We start from the raw sequence: 21,450 nt of genomic DNA on the forward strand, positions 1-21,450 counted from the left end.
GGCATGTCAAGACGCCAACATACTAACAGTGCAAATCCTGCAGTGCACAGTCCGAACATCATTTCTGTAATGTTGGGTACCCTTATAGTAAATAGTTTTGTGTGTAGACTGGCTCAAGTAGTGGAAGTTTAATTATAACCACCATGTGTATAAATTATCTGTTACACTTGTGACTTTTCATAGATAGCCTATGGAGTTCATCAGTTTGTGTTGTTAAAGCTGTATACTTCATTGTAAGCAAGCTGATCATTCATTATGTGTTTAATAACAGTATATATGAATGAAGTGAGAATTGAAATGTAACAGTGTTGTTCTAAATCATTATTAACTGAATAAAACACTTACTAATCATCAGAAGAAGATAGATGAAAATGAAAATCTGTGACCTTTAAGAGACATCAAAATAGGTTGGTTAAGTTCCAACCTGACTGGTGGCTGCAGCTGGAGAAAGATTGTGATCAGCAATAGGGAAAGGAGCTTTTTAATACTTACATACTTACCTTGTTTGTGATACAATCAGTAGTGCAGACGTAGTGTCTCACACACTGTCTCTTGTTGGAAAACTTGGTGAAGTTGTTTGTGAAACAGGAGCAAAGTACCCATCACTGTTTTTGTGAAGCAGTCTTTGTATTGTGCATTCAAAAACCATGATTCCTCCTCTTAAGAAGGAAGAGTTAATATAAGATTTCCATTAAGGCTTGACTAAGTCTCATTGATCTCTAGCGCACTGAAAAGAGGACTATCACCTGAAAAGTCCTTCACACCCTTCCAAAAGTTATATTCAGCTGTGTACCCAACATATGCAGCATCCCTATTTGTCCATATGCCCTCTGCCTCCCAGCTCCCTCTCACACTGCTTATGACCTTCTGAGGGATTAAGTACAGGTCCTGTTGCATACATCAGCCCACCACCATGTATTCAAGGCCTTGCACTGAATTTCTTATCCCGTAAAATGTAGAGCCACATGTGGAAGCAGTCAGATCATATATATAGTGTATCTAAATAATTAATGGAAAATCTCATATAAAGATGTGAAACAATTACTAACAAAGAGATAGAGGGGCTGGCCAGTACTTACCTCAGCTCAGTACAGCCGATAGAAACACAAAAAACAACCGAAAATTTAAGCTCCTAGCTTTCGGAATAAATGTTCCTTCATCAGGGAGGAGAGAGGGGAAAGAAAGGGAAGAAGGGAAAGTGGATTTAGTTACTCACAACCCAGGTTATGAAGCAACAGGGAAAGGAAAACAGGGAAGGTAGCAAGGATGGAGGCATGGTTGTCAGAGGGAAGCCAAAGATATTCTACTGCAGGTACTGTGCCAGCTTCAAACCAAAGAGGATGCATACAGAAGTAAAGAGGTGTATAGTATAAAGATGTAGGATGGAAAGATGCATGAATGGCTAAAGAGGAAAGGGAAAGAGGAGAAGACTGAAAAGTAAATGGGAGTGAGGTTGTTTAACGTAGGTTTAGTCCAGGGGGATGGCGGGATGAAAGGATGTGCTGGAGTGCAAGTTCCCATCTCCTCAGTTCAGAGGGACTGGTGTTGGGTGGGAGAAGCCAAATGGCACATACAGTGTAGCAGGTTCCTAGGTCCCTAGAATTATGCTGGAGGGCATGCTCCGCTACTGGGTATTGGACATCTCCTAGGCGGACAGTTCGTCTGTGTCCGTTCATGCGCTCAGCCAGTTTAGTTGTTGTCATACCGATGTAAAAGGCTGTGCAGTGCAGGCATGTCAGCTGATAAACGACATGTGTAGTCTCACACGTGGCCCTGCCTTGAATTGTGTATGTTTTCCTAGTAGCGGGGCTGGAGTAGGTGGTTGTGGGGGGATGCATGGGGCAGGTTTTGTAGCGGGGTCGGTTGCAGGGGTAGGAACCGCTGGGTAGAGAAGGTAGTCTGGGAATATTGCAGGGTTTAACAAGGATGTTACGGAGGTTAGGGGGACGACGAAAGGCAAATCTGGGTGGTGTGGGGAGAATTTTGTCAAGGGATGATCTCATTTCAGGGGTTGACTTGAGAAAGTCATATCCCTGGCGGAGTAATTTATTGATGTATTCGAGGCCAGGATAATATTGGGTGACAAGGGGGATGCTTCTGTGTGGTCTGAGGGTAGGAATATTGTTGTTGGACGGGGAGGAATGTATTGCTTGGGAGAGCTGTTTGTGGACAAGGTCTGCAGGATAGTTGCGGGAGAGGAAAGCACTGGTCAGGTTATTGGTGTAATTGTTGAGGGATTCGTCATCAAACGCTCCCTTCCCTACAGCCTAGGTATTCCTGGCAAACATATCTGCTCCAGTGACGAATCCCTCAACAATTACAACAATTACACCAATAACCTGACCAGTGCTTTCCTCTCCCGCAACTATCCTGCAGACCTTGTCCACAAACAGATCTCCTGAGCAATACATTCCTCCCCGTCCAACAACAATATTCCTACCCTCAGACCACACAGAAGCATCCCCCTTGTCACCCAATATTATCCTGGCCTCGAATACATCAATAAATTACTCTGCCAGGGATATGACTTTCTCAAGTCAACCCCTGAAATGAGATCATCCCTTGACAAAATTCTCCCCACACCACCCAGAGTTGCCTTTCGTCGTCCCCCTAACCTCCATAACATCCTTGTTAAACCCTGCAATATTCCCAGACTACCTTCTCTACCCAGCGGTTCCTACCCCTGCAACCGACCCCGCTGCAAAACCTGCCCCATGCATCCCCCCACAACCACCTACTCCAGCCCCGCTACTAGGAAAACATACACAATTCAAGGCAGGGCCACATGTGGGACTACACATGTCGTTTATCAGCTGACATGCCTGCACTGCACAGCCTTTTACATCGGTATGACAACAACTAAACTGGCTGAGCGCATGAACGGACACAGACGAACTGTCCGCCTAGGAGATGTCCAATACCCAGTAGCGGAGCATGCCCTCCAGCATAATTCTAGGGACCTAGGAACCTGCTACACTGTATGTGCCATTTGGCTTCTCCCACCCAACACCAGTCCCTCTGAACTGCGGAGATGGGAACTTGCACTCCAGCACATCCTTTCATCCCGCCATCCCCCTGGACTAAACCTACGTTAAACAACCTCACTCCCATTTACTTTTCAGTCTTCTCCTCTTTCCCTTTCCTCTTTAGCCATTCATGCATCTTTCCATCCTACATCTTTATACTATACACCTCTTTACTTCTGTATGCATCCTCTTTGGTTTGAAGCTGGCACAGTACCTGCAGTAGAATATCTTTGGCTTCCCTCTGACAACCATGCCTCCATCCTTGCTACCTTCCCTGTTTTCCTTTCCCTGTTGCTTCATAACCTGGGTTGTGAGTAACTAAATCCACTTTCCCTTCTTCCCTTTCTTTCCCCTCTCTCCTCCCTGATGAAGGAACATTTATTCCGAAAGCTAGGAGCTTAAATTTTCGGTTGTTTTTTGTGTTTCTATCGGCTGTACTGAGCTGAGGTAAGTACTGGCCAGCCCCTCTATCTCTTTGTTAGTAATTGTTTCACATCTTTATATGAGATTTTCCATTAATTAGTTAGATCACCTATATGGTCCACATTCTTCATTGTTTTGTCCCTTTTGTTAGCTATCACTTACATCTATCATCTAAACACTTTCTCTTCTTCAGTGTTATATATATATATATATATATATATATATATATATATATATATATATATATATATATATATTCGTCACCAACTGTGCTAGTTTCATTTGCCTCCTATTGTCTTGTGTCTTGTTCGGTTTATAGTCCACTTCTCTTTTTCTATTTATTGATTTATTTATTTAACGTTCCATTATTTAACATTCCATAGTTTTAACGTTCGTTATTCGCTGTTTTCCAGCCAACAATCACTGCCAACAATCTCTTCCACACCTATCAGTATCATCCAATTCCGTCGATTTCGTGTTGCTGGTGATATTTTTGTGCCATTGCCTATCTTTCTCTGCCACAGGAAACATTTTTTGGAACATTTCTGCGCCACCCATGAACCTTTTTGCGGCACATGTGATCTTTTTTGCGCACGCACGATCTTTTTTGCGGCACGCGCGATCTTTTTTGCGTCACGCGTGATCTTTTTTGCGTCATGCGCGATCTTTTTTCCGCTACTCGCTATCTCTGTTTTTGAGCAGCGTGTGTTCTTTTTCCCCTGATCTGGACATACTTGCTTGGTCTGGTCAACTTTTTCCGTATTTTTCTTATTCGGTGGTCTTTCTTTGGTATTTAACGTTACCAACACAATTTCTTTCTTTCTCGCCCTTCCTTCCGTGTTTTATTCCTTCTTGTGATTACTATTCTAACTTTATTTAATTTCCCTACCCACCAGTTACCCACTATGTACCCTAATCCTATACCACATTATTTACATTCATTCCGGAAACATGCATTTACCGTAGCCAAACTGCAGTCCCACATACTTTTCCTCCGTTCCTGCTTAACCTTTGGAATTACCCCTAAAGGACTTACCTTAAAAGTTCCCATCTCTGGGTGCAATTCCTCCTTCCACCAATCTCTCCTGGACTTCCAGAACCTTCAATCCTTAGCCCTTACCCAACTTGTCCTGAACCTCTACACTACTTCATGTAACCACCACTCCCAACAGCTCCTATCTCTCTTCAAAGTCCTCCACCTCTCAAACCCTTGCTTGGAGAACACACTCAGGAACATCATCCTAGAAGCCAGCCGCAAACTTGAGTCCCATGCCACACACCACCTGAAAAAACTATCCACAGTGCTAGTGCAACACCTAAGAAGTGGGGACCCTCTCCCTATCCCTCACAAACACCAACCACAACAGAACCGTCAACAAACCCCCCTCATAGCCAACAAACCTAGCCTAGCCACCCTACTCAATCTCCCCATACAAGCACATACCCCACACAGACCAAATCTCAACTATAACCACAGTCAAATGCCACATATCACCAACTCCAATTCAGTTCTAAACCTCTCATCCAGATCCCTCTCTCCTCAAGAGACATCTGTTCTATCAAAAGGCTTAACCTTTAGCCCCACACCTAAATTCAACCACACTGCCCTGGTTAAAGATCTCCTCTCTTTCACCCGGAACCTCAACTGGAAATATCACTTCACCACCCAAACACAGCCCCCAAATACTAGACCCAGTGTTGAACCTTGTTTAGAACAGTTCCGACCGCCTTCTCAATGGGATCCTCCTCCCCTCCCCCAAAACCATCCCTTGCAGACGTTTCAGGAATTCCTCACATCCAGTGTTGCCTCCCAGTCCTTCTTGAAGAACATTCCGACAACCCCCAACATCACCCCAGCTGAATTCCGTGCCATTAAGCAGCTGAAAACAGACCGCTCTATTGTAATCCTTCCGGTGGATAAAGGCTCCACAACTGTGGTACTTGACCGTGTGGAGTATGTGGCAGAAGGACTGCGTCAACTCTCCGACACCTCAACCTACAAAGCTGTTACCCAGGATCCCATTCCCTCCATTCAGACTGAGCTGCAGAAAATCCTAAAAATCCAAGGTCCCTCACAAGGCCTCGCAATGGCTTCCATAGACTTACTCACTTCACCTGAGCCACGTACCCCTACCTTCTACCTATTACCCAAAATCCACAAAGAGAACCATCCTGGCCGTCCCATTGTAGCAGGCTTCAAAGCCCCAACAGAACGTATCTCAGCTCTGGTAGACCAACACCTCCAACCTATCACCTGCAGACTCCCATCCTACATCAAGGACACAAACCACTTCCTAGAACGCCTCAAATCCATTCCCACTCCTCTCCCACCGGAAACCTTTCTTGTCACCATAGATGCTACATCCCTTTACACAAACATCCCACACACCCATGGTCTCTCTGCCCTTGAGCACTACCTCTCCCAACGCCCACCCGAAGATCTTCCAAAAACCTCGTTCCTTATCACACTTACCAACTTCATCCTCACCCATAATTACTTCACTTTTGAAGGCCAGACCTACAAACAAATCAGGGGAACTGTCATGGGAACCAGGATGGCTCCATCCTATGCCAACCTCTTCATGGGCCGCATGGAGGAGGCTTTCCTGAAGACCCAACAGCTGCTTCCCCTGGCCTGGTATAGGTTTATAGATGACATCTTTGTGGTCTGGACTCATGGTGAGGAAACACTCCTTAATTTTCTCCATAACCTCAACTCCTTTTCGAATCTGAATTTCACCTGGTCCTTCTCCAAAACCAAAGCCACCTTCCTGGATGTTGACCTTCATCTTGTTGAAGCTCACATCCACACCTCTGTCCATATCAAACCCACCAACAAACAACAGTACCTTCACTTTGATAGCTGCCATCCATTCCACATCAAACGCTCCCTTCCCTACAGCCTAGGTATTCGTGGCAAACGTATCTGCTCCAGTGACGAATCCCTCAACAATTACACCAATAACCTGACCAGTGCTTTCCTCTCCCGCAACTATCCTGCAGACCTTGTCCACAAACAGATCTCCCGAGCAATACATTCCTCCCCGTCCAACAACAATATTCCTACCCTCAGACCACACAGAAGCATCCCCCTTGTCACCCAATATTATCCTGGCCTCGAATACATCAATAAATTACTCTGCCAGGGATATGACTTTCTCAAGTCAACCCCTGAAATGAGATCATCCCTTGACAAAATTCTCCCCACACCACCCAGAGTTGCCTTTCGTCGTCCCCCTAACCTCCGTAACATCCTTGTTAAACCCTGCAATATTCCCAGACTACCTTCTCTACCCAGCGGTTCCTACCCCTGCAACCGACCCCACTGCAAAACCTGCCCCATGCATCCCCCCACAACCACCTACTCCAGCCCCGCTACTAGGAAAACATACACAATTCAAGGCAGGGCCACGTGTGAGACTACACATGTCGTTTATCAGCTGACATGCCTGCACTGCACAGCCTTTTACATCGGTATGACAACAACTAAACTGGCTGAGCGCATGAACGGACACAGACGAACTGTCCGCCTAGGAGATGTCCAATACCCAGTAGCGGAGCATGCCCTCCAGCATAATTCTAGGGACCTAGGAACCTGCTACACTGTATGTGCCATTTGGCTTCTCCCACCCAACACCAGTCCCTCTGAACTGCGGAGATGGGAACTTGCACTCCAGCACATCCTTTCATCCCGCCATCCCCCTGGACTAAACCTACGTTAAACAACCTCACTCCCATTTACTTTTCAGTCTTCTCCTCTTTCCCTTTCCTCTTTAGCCATTCATGCATCTTTCCATCCTACATCTTTATACTATACACCTCTTTACTTCTGTATGCATCCTCTTTGGTTTGAAGCTGGCACAGTACCTGCAGTAGAATATCTTTGGCTTCCCTCTGACAACCATGCCTCCATCCTTGCTACCTTCCCTGTTTTCCTTTCCCTGTTGCTTCATAACCTGGGTTGTGAGTAACTAAATCCACTTTCCCTTCTTCCCTTTCTTTCCCCTCTCTCCTCCCTGATGAAGGAACATTTATTCCGAAAGCTAGGAGCTTAAATTTTCGGTTGTTTTTTGTGTTTCTATCGGCTGTACTGAGCTGAGGTAAGTACTGGCCAGCCCCTCTATCTCTTTGTTAGTAATTGTTTCACATATATATAGTGTTTCTCCTAAGAGTCGTCAGGAACATTTTGTTTTAGTAATGCATAGATTGAGACAATCCAAACAAATACTGTTGTTGATCATGTTGAGCACCACAGCTGACACCAATGTTAATGATTAAAAAACCAGCTCAAATGTATTATTTAATAAAAAACCAGCTCAGCTGTATTATCAATCATTTATTGTGTTGTGACCAGTTTCATTCGTTGAGCATCTTCTAGTTGCCAGCAATGAAATGAAACTAGGCTAAAGCTACAGCTAGGTAACAAATAAAATGGGCAACTCACACTGATAACAGCCTTATGCTAAATCCTCACTGAGTTGTGCTAAAGTCATTACGTAAATGGTCTGGACATCATAGGAAATGTTAAAGACCAAATCCATAAACAGTCATCGTAAATATTCTGCTGACCACTGGGTAGAAGTACAGCAAGCAAGCGTGGCATGCTGTGTACAGACTGTACTAATCATTAATAAAAATACTTTTTTATGAGTAATATCCAGCTACACTGCTATGTAAGTTGTTTATATTTTATTTCATTCACAATGAGCCCATTTTGGCAAATTGCCATTGTCAGGTGCTCTTACACGTAACATTGCTGCTGTCATGTCCTGTCTGTTTTGGAATTATTATTTTCTTCCAGGTGTAGAGTGGAGATGTATATCAGATGTTACTTGTTTTCCAAATATGCTACTTTTCTGACAGTTGGATGACAGTGGGTCAGTGATGTTATATGTAACATCACTGACCCACTGTCATCACTTTTCTGACAGTTATTGACCACCACTTTTCTAACAGTTTGCTTACGTGATAGAAGGACTCTGTCAGCTTTCACATACTTCCACCTACAAACCGTGCCATAGTGACCCCATTCCAGTAATCCATCAGGATTTCCAGTCACTACTCAAATCCTTAGGCCCATCACAGAACCTCTCCCCAGAGTCCATCTCTCTACTTACCCCTACCACTTATTGCCCCCCCCCCCCCCCCCCCGCCCCGTTCTACATACTTCCTAAAATCCATAAACTCAACCACCCATGATGACCCATTGTGGCCGGTTACTGTGCCCCAACTGAATCTCTGCTCTCGTAGACCAACACCTTCAACCTGTTACCTGGAACCTACCCTCCTATACAAAAGATACCAACTATTTCCTCCACCGACTCTCCACCGTTCCTGTCCCTTTACCACAAGGTGCCCTGCTCGTCGCTGCTGATGCCACCTCCTTGTACGCTAACATTCCTAATGCCCATGGCCTTACTGCTATTGAACACTAACTTTCCAGACGCCCTATGGATTCCAAACCAACAACGTCCTTCCTAGTCGCAATGACCAACTATATCCTCACCCACAATTACTTCTCCTTTCAAGTTATTACCTACAAACAAAACCAGGGTATGGCTATGGCCACCTGCATGGCACCATCCTATGCCAACCTCCTCATTGGCCATCTAGAGGAATCCTTCCTAAAAATCCAGAATCCTAAACTTCTCACCTGGTTCAGATTCATTGATGACATCTTTGCTATCTGGATTGAAGGTGAGGACACCATATCCACATTCCTCCATATCCTCATTAATTTTTCCCCCAGTTGCTTCACCTGGTCCTACTCAACCCAACAAGCCACCTACCTAGATGTTGACCTCCACCTCAGAGATGGCTGCATCAGCACCATCAGTACCATTGTTCATATCAAACCTACTAACCACCAGCAATACCTCCATTTTGACAGCTGCCACCCATTCCATACCAAGAAGTCCCTTCCATACAGCCTAGCCACCTGTGGTCATCGCATCTGCAGTGATGAGCAGTCCCTCTCAAAATATACCGATGGTCTCACTGAAGCCTTCACTGACCGTGATTATCCTCCCAACCTTGAACAAAAACAAATCTCCCGTGCCTTGTCTTTTCAGTCTCCCACCACCTCCCAAAGTCCCACAGTCCAGCCACAGAGGAGCATTCACCCCTGTAACTCAGTACCATCCGGGACTGGAGCAACTGAATTACCTCTCGTCGTGCCCTGAAGTGAGAAATGTCCTGCCCAATATCCTTCCCACCCCTCCTACAGTGGTATTCCGCTGTCCACCGAACCTTCACAATATACTCGTCCATCCTTACACAACCCCTGCTCCCAATCCCTTACCTCATACCTCATACCCCTGTAATAGACCTAGGTGCAAGACTTGTCCCATACATCATCCTACAACCACCTACTCCAGTCCGGTCACTAACATCACTTATCCCATCAAAGGCTGGGCTACCTGTGGAACTAGTCATGTGACCGAGCAATGTGGCGCAGTGGCTAGCACACTACACTCACATTTGGGAGGACGATGTTTCAATCTCGTGTCCGAGCATACTGATTTAGGCCCTATCCCTGTTCCTATTCCAGCACTACACAGCTGTAATTTCACTGCCACACGCAGTATTCTATATTCTACCATACTGTCCCCCACCCCACCCCAGCCTCCTCCTTAGCCCCACCCAGTTGCCACTTCCATCATGCACTGGTGCTGCTGCTTGCAGTGTGGTTATCTGAGACTGCAGACGTGTGTGCAAGTTGCGTTTGCGTGTGTGTGTGTGTGTGTGTGTGTGTGTGTGTGTGTGTGTGTGTGTGTGTGTGTGTGTGTGTCTATTGCTGACCAAATGCCTTAATGGCCAAAAGCTATAATTGTGTGAATCTTTTTGTTGTGCCTATAGCAACTCAGCTCTGCTATATGGTGAGTAGAAACTTTTCTTCCCTAATATTGTTACATTCCATCCTGGATTTTCCATTGTTTGTTATTTCTTGCTGTTCCTCACCAAGAAATATCCTAGGTGTCAACTGTAAAGAAGAACTATCCATGCACTTAAAAAATCTGAAAAAGTCACTACTTGTGGTTTATTCTGTGAATTTTGCAGCGAGTAAGCCATGTATGTTGCATCATCAGCAGGCAAACTACTTGCAGAGATCTGATCAGTGCCAATTACTATATGGAGTGCAAATATTTTTGCAAACATGAATATCTGTTGTATGGTGATTTGGCCCAAATGGGCAGTGTAATGATTTTGCACGACAATGTATGGTTAAATTTTGAAGTGGAGTATCCGGACTCCTACTAGTGGATGTTTTTATGGGTTATGTCCACCATTCACCTTTATGATGGCTTGAAATGTGCTGGGCGGCACATTCGGTGAGGTATCTGAACATCTGTGGAGAAATGACAGTCCATTCTTCTTCAAGAGCCAAAACCAGATAAGGTAGTGATGTTGGATCCTGGGATGTGGAGCGAAGCCAATGTTCCAATTCATCGCAAAGGTATTCCAGTGGGTGCAGATTGGGACTCTGGGCAGAACAGTCCATTTTAGGAATGTTATTGTCCACAAACCATTATCTCACAGATGGTGCTGTATGACTGGGTCCATTGTCATCCCGATACAAGCAGCCTTCTATAAATTGTTCCTGTACTGTACACAGTACACAGCACTGTAAAATGTATTCCTATCCTTCCACATTTAGCATTTTCATAAGCACCATAAGGGGACCACATCCTAAACATGAGAAACATCTGCATACTGTAACACCATTTTTCCATACTTTACTGTTAACATGATACAAGACGACAGGCAACATTCTCCAGGAAGTTACCAAACCCAAACTCTTCCTTTGGGTTGCTACAGGGTATAACATGTTTCATCACTCCAAATTACTCATTTCCAGTCACCCACTGTCTAGTGGTATTGCTCTTCAGCACCACTTCAAGCTGCTCAACCATAGTACTTCATTCCTTCTAACTCCCTATGGTCAGTCATTGTTGTAGCTGGATTGTTGGTAGCTCTTCAGAACTCATGAGGGATTCCTTGTGCTGATTTCATGCAATTTTTTACAAACACTTTCCACAGTTCTTGTTGATCCCTTTACATTAGTCCATGAGGTGTGCTTCGTCGTGGTTTTGCTATGGTTGTTGTTCGTATTTCCACTTCACATTTACATCACCAACAGTTAAAATGAACAGCTTTAGAAAGGTGGAAATGTCCCTAGTGGATTTATTACCCAGGTTACATCCATGACTAGTCCACATTCATAATCACTGAGCTCTCCTGACCGACCCATTCTGCAGTTACTGCTTCTTTACTGACAACACAGTATTTCCCTCCTCCATTTATACTGGCATATTTGCCTCTTGTGACATCTTGAGGTCAATTCTGTATTAAGTAGAAGTGCCTAGATGCTTTTGATCAGGTAGTGTATGCGTTTATGCCAAGATTCACAACCTGAGAGTGTGGATTCAAAGCTAGAGAGCTGCCCAAGTTTTGGTGGCTTGTATATTAGACAGATAGTGTTTTATCTTTTGAGAGGTTTAAGTTCAATGAAAATATGTTAGGCCTGTTGTCTGTTCTGTTGTGTCTCCAGAAAGCATAGCCATTGAAGCTTAAAAAGCTGGAGAGGATACTCTGCTTCAGCCATGTCTCCAACAAGAGTGTGACATGAAAGCTGAGGTTCTGAAGTATGTAGGGAAACTCAGCCAAGTGGGCTGATAAGGACTGCATATTTTCATGTGTGGATTGTAGTGTAGAGGCATCAAAGTCACTTTTGCAATAAGCCTACAGGTACAAAGAACAGTTGTACTGGAGACAGGCATGGCTGGGAGCCTTGGGGAATGTGAGAGGGTTGGGAAGGGAAGGGAAGCGTGCATAAAGCTGAAAGTGAGAAGGTTGGAGGAAGATGGGAGGTTTAAGGTCAGGTATGCTTGCTGAAATATCGGGCATTAAAGTCAAAGGTGCGTGAGTTATGCAGAAACAAAGATCTGTGATATAATGTATGAAGCATGGTGACAAAGTGAACAATGTAGAAAAAGCACAAGGAAATACCAGTAACATTTGTTACTAATGTCTCTAACACAGCCAGTAACCACAACAGACACCGGAAGATTGATAATCATTGTACACCATGTCTGCCTTGCCCAATTTGTGCTATATTCCATGCTGTCCTGCTCTGGGCTGTCTCCTACTGCCATGCAGGAGCGCTTCTCAGACTGGAGCACCAGTTGTGCTTCATGTTTTACTGTTCTTGTTAATACATATTGATAAAATGAATATTGAACTGGACTAGTTTGCATCTGCTCTGTCGAATGGCTGTGCAAAATTCAGCTTGAAAAGTAATTTTGCTAATAAGCAGATACAAATTGATGCCTTTTGTTGACATTGGGCTTCGCATGGAAGATGTGATGAACAGTATTTGTTTAGAACGACTCAAGCTGCATATCCCACAAACGAATTTGCAAATATCTGGTGAAGCAACAGGGGAATTGCAACTGACGACTCTCAGGAGAGAAATCCTATGTACTCCTCGCTGTAGTCCTTGCACAGCATTCTACATTGGTTTGACCACTAAGAAACTATTTACTCATGTTAGTGGACTCTATCAAATTGACTACAGGCTAGCTGCATAACATTGGTTTTGACCATGCTGTGCAATATGATGTGATTGACTTCAGTAGGTGTTTTACAATCCAAATTTTAATTCTCCCTGATTTTCTGCACTGTGTAGATGAGAAAAATATGTTTGTTCCTACAATCTTTGTGACCTCAATCTCACTACTCCCTGTCACCCAAGTACATTTTCCCTCTCTCCCATGCCCACCTTATTCCACTCCCTCATCTGTTCATCACTAACCCCACTTTCTTTCTCTTCTACTACATCCCAGCTGTCTTCTTAGACTCTTTCCCTGTTTCCTCTTTTTCCCCTGCTCTACATCCTTTCTCAGATACTTTTTCTCCTTATATATTCTTTGTGGAATGGCTGCCCCTGCATCCCAGTACTGTCTTTTCTAGCCTTCCTTTCTTGCTGTTTCTGTTCCATTAACTTCATTTTCGCACCTTCTGTTCCATCTGAGTCTTCTACTCACCCTGGTTATTTGGCATGGTGTGTGTGTGTGTGTGTGTGTGTGTGTGTGTGTGTGTGTGTGTGTGTGAAAGTGACACAACTTGACTAGAAGAAGGGATCAGTTGGTAGGACATGTTCTGAGGCATCAAGGGATCACAAATCTAGCATTGGAGGGCAGCGTGGAGGGTAACAATCATAGAGGGAGACCAAGAGATGGATACACTAAGCAGATTCAGAAGGATGTAGGCTGCAGTAGGTACTGGGAGATGAAGGAGCTTGCACAGGATAGAGTAGCATGGAGAGCTGCATCAAACCAGTCTCAGGACTGAAGACCACAACAACAACAACAACAACCCTAAAATGAAATGATTCACAAACAATGTCCTCATGGACCCTAAGTTATTAAATCTGATACACACTAAATAATAATCTTCTTGATGTGCACTTTAGATAAGAAATAATAGTCTCGGACTTGATTAGTTAGTTGACACAGAATACAATCACTTGGAGTTTAACTAAGTCTTTTATAGAATGTCATTCACCACTGAAAGTTAATTTGTACAGTTCTAATACTGGTCAGTTGCCTGTCATTGACAATAGTGAATAGGTAATAATACTGAAGTCACTGGCGTATTCTAATCCAGGAGCACAGAATATGAATGAGACTGAGTTCAGAGGAGCCTGCAATTTCTGGCTGTTCATGGATGGATGCTATAGTGAACCACCATGGTTGGCACTGTGGTTGGAACTGCCTACCCTGTAGCAAGTGCAGCTTTGGCGGAATGATATTTGCACAGTGAGCTTGTGGGCATGTGCTCAGTGGAAGCAAACAGTACCATGCCTGTAGTGCTTCCAGCGTCAATGCAAGTACTGCTTGTGGTGAAGTGGGCACTGCCCTTTTCTGTGGCATCTGTTGGAGTGCCACTTGAAAACAAACCATTGTGTTGTGTTCACCCATAGTTTTAAGTGTAGTCTTGCTGTGATACAGTCACTGGCGGGGCCACAGCTTCAGCCACCCACCCATCGTGCTTGTATTGCTGGTAGACAGAGTTTTCCAGTTCATCGCATGTGGACTTTTATGAAATCTAAGAATTTTTTTACCTATTTTCATGCCCCTGTCCACCGCTCAGTACCACCTCTTTTATGAGCAGTGATCAGGTCCCTCCTATTTGTTTAATTCTTTTTCTGGTTGCCTATAAACATTCTTCAAAATGGTTTTGTACACTTATAGTATGCATGACATTCTTGTTCACAGTTAATGGATTATGAGCCTCGTGCAAATCTTCAAGTTCCGCTCCTGTTGAGGTTGGGTGAAGTCAAACCAGCATTAGTAAAAGCCATAGAAAGTGGTGATACAGACCTTGTGTTCACTGTGCTGCTCCATCTCCGTGAGAATATGCCTTTAGGAGAATTTCAGGTCAGTAAAATGTTTGAGAGTGTTTATTTTTTTAATTTTTTTCTACAAATTTGAGTGTAACAGACTTTATGTACCTTGTATTTACTGTACACATTATGTGTGTTTCAGTTGGCAGTAAGAAATTTTCCCATGGCTCAAGCATTGTATATTAAATATTGTCGAGATCACAATCCTGAAACCTTGAGGGACATATATGTTCAGGAGGATGATTTCAACGCACAGGCTGCCTGCTTTATTCGTGAAAGTTATGACTTGAAGGTGAGATATTTATTACATTTTTGTATGCTGTTCTATTTTGGTTGATGAAGTTACAGGCTACTGATAGATCCAAACTAATATTGGTTTGACTCTATCACTTGTACAATTAAAACAATATGCTAATATTTACTATTGCTTCTTTTGTAGTGTAATAGGACTGCAGTTGCTAAATCCTCAGCTTGAAAATAATTACACAACACTTATGTTACAGAGAAGTCAAGAGAGTTTCGTATAAAAGTTCATCAAAGTCCACACGAGAAAAGGGGGATTCAAGACACCCAAACATTTATACATAAGAATTCTTACCAGTGTCACAGTTCATATTTTTTGTATTTAGTTAAATGATGGAATGGATTATTTTTCTAAATAGTAATGATAGATGGAGATAAAGAATAGTTTTCACTAGTGACACAGACTGAGACGGATTTGGGTTAAGTAGCATTATGATATCACAGGGGTTCTCTGGGTTTGCCCTTCATAATGTTGTAGGTCGCAGCTCTGCAGAAAATTCTCTAGTCCGATACTCTCTCTTCCTCAGCTTCTGTTGATTCAATGTCTTCATGATTACTCTCTCAATATCCTGCCCCATCCTACTCTTCCTTCCTCTGTACTATTATGCTGAATGAACCATACAATGTCACCTCTCTTAATGTCTCTTTGTTGATCTCATTATGCTATTATCACTGTGGCCTTCATGATTAATGTGTAATTACTAACCTGAAGGTCCTGGGTCCCACCATTGATTGCTTTTATATAAAAATAACATCTTAATTCAGATATTTTCAGTGTTCGGAGGAACCATGTTTCTGTCGATTATATTATGAAAAGTGATGAAAGGAACAGATAAGACACTTACTTACCTTTGGGGTGCCTTCAAAGATGAAAAAAAGAGAAAAAGGCCAGAGATAAGCTAGTCCCTAGTTTCAGGCCCTGTTTGAGGACTGCACAGTAGGGAGCATGAATGAGGGAAGGGGGAGAAAAGTGAGGAGGAGGAGGAGGAGGAGGAGGAGGAGGAGGAGGAGGAGCATATTAGTGAATTTTTTCAGCATGCATTGATTTGTTATGAGTAAATTATAGGGTGAGAGTGAGTTACTGTGAACAAAACAGTGATAAAATCCAGAAAGCAAAATTCTAAGAACTGCCGACTGACACAATCAAAAGCACAAAAAGCAATACCTCGCTTTCAGAACTGTCTTACATTTTGTCACCTTACATGTCATATCTGTCTCCCTCCTCCTCATGATAAGGCAGCACTTCCAAACATGGGGTCTGAGTGATGTGCTTCTCTTTTCCAACTTTGCCAAACTTGTTCATCTCTTCTCCCAGAGGACTATCAATTTCAAAAGCTAGGTATTGGTTTTTCTACTTCTAAATATATCTGTCAACAGTACCTGAAATTCCACCTCATGATGGTAAAAACTGACCAGCCATTGTGTCTCATACTAATTGTGCACTTTCCTCAAGTGCATTTTCTTTTGATACAGTAATGAAATTATGTTTTTCAGGGCTGAAATGAAGGAAATAAGTATTATTGTACAGGATTACTTGCTCATTTAACAGTCAAAGATTATAAAATAGTGTATGTGACGAACTGATTTAGTATGCAGGCCGTCATGATGATTTAGTAAGTTTGAGTTGTTGCAATGTGGTGGCATGAGAAGACAAAGGGGGGAGTGGCAGAATTAATGAGCAATATGGGTTGGGTGAAACAAACAAGAGGGGTTACAATCCTGAAAGAGTTTTGTGGTCCCATACTCAGGAAATGAGTGTAGGGGATCAGAGGCAGGAATCCTTCATCACCACTCTTTGCAAGGTTGTAGTGGAGGTGGTTTGCCATTGTCTTCTGAAACCTGTTACAAATTGTCATGTGTGTAACTATATCATGGGGATGACTCTGATGAAAGTGTTTGTAGATGGTAATATTAGGTTTGTGTTGTTAAGGATGAATGGAAGGGAGAAGGTGACATCCAGTACTGGCGGATTGCCTACTTTTGTCGAATAGCCCCGAGGGAGCCATTGGGCTTAATGTAATGGACAGATCACCATTGTCAGTGTCAAGTACCCTCACTTCATGAGACACTACAGAGAGGTTTGCAAAGACTGTGATGAGAAGCCTTACGCCACCAACTCTCCTCCCCTTTCTGATCAAATATGGCCAGCGAAAATTTTGCAGCACTAAGATTTGAACTGACTTACTGAGAATTGAGCACCACTCGTAGAAGCATACATTAATATCTTTGGTTATTGAGGTGGGTATTACGAGTTATATTACAGGAGTGAAAATCGGAAAAGGAGATATACTTGGAAAAAAGAAAACATAAGTGATACTGGGAAATATCAACTGGACTCCCTCTGAGTAATGAGTTATTGTACTGAAACAAAAACAAAGAAATATTGAAAGTGGGATACTGGTAAATTAAGACAGAATGATATGGGCTTTGAGGCAATGGAGGGTAATCCAGAAGAAGATGAGAGAACAATAGTAAAGAAGGAAATAACTAAGGCCACTGTTGATACAGCAAAGGCAGGGGCATATAAACCATGCATAATTCCACAAAGAGTCATCATCGTTGTTGTTGTCATTTGTTGTTATCTTGACTCAGAAGATTGGTATCATACAGTTCTCCATGCTAATCTATCCAGTGCAAGCCCATTCATCTCTGCATAAGTTCTGTAACTTACAGCCATTTCAACCTGCTTACTGTAATCAAGCTGTGGTGTCCCTCTTGTGTCCACCATCCCCCTTTCTGTTCCCATGAGCCCACACAATGTCCTAGTTGCCGAAGTGACTATTCTTTGATGACTCAGGATTTGTCCTATCAACTGATCCCATCCTTTTACAAAGTTTTGCCATAAATTTCTTTCCGTTCCAGTTCGATTCAATACTTCCTCATTAGTAATCTGATCCATCAGATGTACTTAATCTTATTGATAAAAATATTAGTGAAAAGAACATAGAGAATAAGAGAATGATGAGTCAGCAGTAGAAGTCAGTTTGAAGTAAAATCCAAAGAAGGAAAATAGGAAACGTAAGACAGTTGCACAGAAATTATAAAATAGTTGCTTATAAAATATATTTATACTGTCTGTAGGAAGTTGAAGCATAGTATTTAAAAAAGAGCAATTTTTCGTAAGATCACTATCACAGATGGCATATCGGTAAATCATAAGTATGAAACCAATTAAAAAAAGGGAATGATAGGAAGCTAACTATATGAGGGGTGATAAAAATAGTAAAAGGAGTGTTTTAATTTCCTGGCTTTGTACATATGATTTTCAAAACTATTTCTATCTTTTTGGAACACAAATTCTTGGTATATGTTTGCAGTTTATGCTGTTTCAAATATTGAGTTTTTTTGTTAACAGTTGAAAAGGTTATATGTGTTTTCGAGTGAATGGCAAATTTTTACTTTAAAAAAATATTGATCAAAGAATCTGCATTAAATTTTGCTTAAAAATGGAATAAAATTCAGCACCACATTCAAAATATTGACTATATCCTTTCTATGACTACATCTACAAAGTTCCATAAGGTGCATGGCAGCAGGTATGTCCCATTGTACTAGTTATTAGGGTTTCTTCCCACTCCATTCACATATAGAGTGTGGGAAGAATGACTGATTGAATGCCTCTGTGCGTGCAGTAATTATTCTAATCTTATCCTCACAATCCCTTTGGGAGTCATAAGTAGTGGGTTGTAATATATTCTAGAGTCATCATTTAAAACCAGTTCTTGAAACTTTGTTAACAGACTTTCTCAGGATACTTTATGTCTATCTTCAAGAGGCTGCCAATGCAGTCTCTTCAACATGAATGTAACTCTCTCCCATGCGTCAGACAAACTTATGACCATTTGTGCTGCCCTTCTCTGTACATGTTCAATATCCCCTGTTAGTTTTATTTGGTATGGGTTCCACACATTAAAACAATATTCTAGAGCTGGTCAAATGAGTGGTTTGTAAGCAATCTCCTTTGCAGACTGCTTAAATTTCCTCAGTATTATTCCAATAAACTTATTTCTACCACCTGCTTTATCCACAACTGAGTGTATGTTATCATTCCACGTCATATCCATACAAAGTGTTACACACAGGTATTTGCATGAGTTGGCCAATTCCAACTGTGACTCATTGATATTATACTCACAGGATACCACGTTGTTCTGTGTTGTTGAGTGCGCAGTTTTATGTTTCTGAACATTTAAAGCAAATTGCCAATCTTTGCTCCACTTTGAAACCTTATCAAGATCTGACTGAATATTTATGCAATATAATGTAATTGTACATTACATCATTAAAAATTGATTATTTTTGTAGTTGAATATTTATACAACTTCTTCCAGGCAGTACTTCATCCTAGGTAATGGTGTCACCTAAGACTGATGTCATTATTGATATTGTCTACAACATGAAGAGCAGGGGTCCCAAAACACTTCCCTGGAGTACACCCGAAGTTACTTCTATTACTTCTACTTCTGATGATGACTTTCCATCCATGATAACATGCTGCATTCCCCCCTACCAAAAAGTCCTCAGTCTAGCCCCAAATTTCACTTGATACCCCATATAATCATACTTTTGAGAACAAGCGTAGGTATAGTACTGAATCAAATACATTTCGGAACTCAAGAAATACTGCATCTTCCTGACTGCATTGATTCAAAGCTTTCAGTATGTCATGTGAAGAATGCGTGAGAGGGGTTTCAAATGATCGATATTTTTGGAATCCATGCTAGTTGGTTTGGAGGAGGTCATTCTGTTCAAGATACTTTATTATGTTTGAGCTCAGAATATGTTTTAAGATTCTGCAGCAAGTTTATGTCAAGGATATTGGATAGTAGTTCTGTGGATCACTTCTACTACTCTTCTTGTAGACCCGAGTGACCTGTGCTTCTTTCCAAGAACTGTTCACGGCTTTTTGTTCAACGGTTCTACGATTGTTTGTAGTTAGAAGAGGGGCTCCCTCAGTTGCAAATTCAATATACAGTCTGATAGTGATTTGATCACACCCTGTAGCTTTGTTCTATTTCAACAATTTCAGCTGTTTCTCATCACCACTTGCCCTCTGTCTAACCTTCCAACTGCACCTAGCTGTCCTACAATCTCTCCACTTTGTCCCTACATGCCCCCACTAGCAGCACTTCACCATCCCCCGCTCCTACCCTGCTGTCCCTCCTCCTTCTCTCACCCGGTTGCCTCTCCCATCATGTGCTGCTCTTGTAGTTTGGCATCAGTTGCCAGAGATTGTGGTCGTGTGTGTGTGTGTGCGTGTGTGTGTGTGTGTGTGTGTGTGTGTGTGTGTGTGTGCAGTGTGCGGTGTGCGGTATCTTGTCCCCCCCCCCCCCCCCCCCCCCTGCGCACGTGACAAAGGCTTTGTTCACAAAAGGAAAGAGGAATTATTTTCTAAAAGCTATATAATTTCAAACTGTTTACTAAACATCCTTATCCCCCTTCAAAATACTTCTCATTTCTAATATATTTGTCCCACCGGTGCTTTCACTGTTTGAAACACTTTTTGTAATCATCTTCAGAAATGGCTGACAGCTCCTCCTCACTTTTTTCCTGACTTTTCAGTGTTGTCAAATCTGTGTCCTTTCATGCCCCGTTTCATTCATGGAAATAAGAAAAAGCTGTACTTAGCCAGGTCAGGCGATTAAGGTGCGTGAGGTAATGGAACCATGCCATTTTTAGCCAAAAACTGTCTTAACAAAGATGGCTGTGTGTGCTAGTGTTTTGTTGTGGTGAAAAAATCCTGTCTCCTGTCAGCCACAAATCGGTCTTTTTTTTTTTGACTGAAGATAACCCAGTAATCTTTGACAGTTGATCAATTGTCTGTCCGTGGTCTGTGAGCAAAAGCTTTTGAAGTTTTTTTAATTATTTTCGTTGATTTGAGCAGTTGATGGATGTCCAGAACGAGGTTTGTCATCAATCAACATGTCACTATTTTTAAATGACACCAATGATCCATACACTTGGGTTTTCCCATAGCATCGTTTTGGTAAGCTGTTTTCAATGTTAAAACAGTTTCAGCAGCATTTTTACTGAGTGGAAAACAAAATTTCACAGCTACACATTGTTCACATAAACTTTCCATAACAAAAAAAAAATAGAACAGGAACAAAACAGCAGTAGCAAAAACAATTGCTGCAGGTGAACAGAACAAGCCAGGTCAGCAACACAGGCGGCACTGAACTGGCCATGAGCTGCGCTGTATACACCTAGTGGTAGAAATGTGTATTGCACAAGCTCCACTCATGGCAATGTTGCAATTTCAGTTTCTTCTTTTTTTTGGAGGGGGGGGGG

General features: G+C 42.5%; 1 protein-coding gene across 1 annotated transcript in view; it reads left to right on the forward strand.

Moving 5' to 3' along the window:
- LOC126278348 (vacuolar protein sorting-associated protein 16 homolog) overlaps positions 1-21,450 on the forward strand; it is a 214,654-nt gene that overhangs the window by 150,013 nt on the left and 43,191 nt on the right. The window contains exons 11-12 of the mRNA XM_049978390.1: positions 14,729-14,890; positions 14,999-15,148. Coding sequence (XP_049834347.1) covers positions 14,729-14,890; positions 14,999-15,148 — 312 coding nt within the window. The remainder of the gene's footprint in view (positions 1-14,728; positions 14,891-14,998; positions 15,149-21,450) is intronic.

The sequence above is a fragment of the Schistocerca gregaria genome, chromosome 6 (assembly GCF_023897955.1).
Source record: "Schistocerca gregaria isolate iqSchGreg1 chromosome 6, iqSchGreg1.2, whole genome shotgun sequence".
NCBI lineage: Eukaryota > Metazoa > Arthropoda > Insecta > Orthoptera > Acrididae > Schistocerca > Schistocerca gregaria.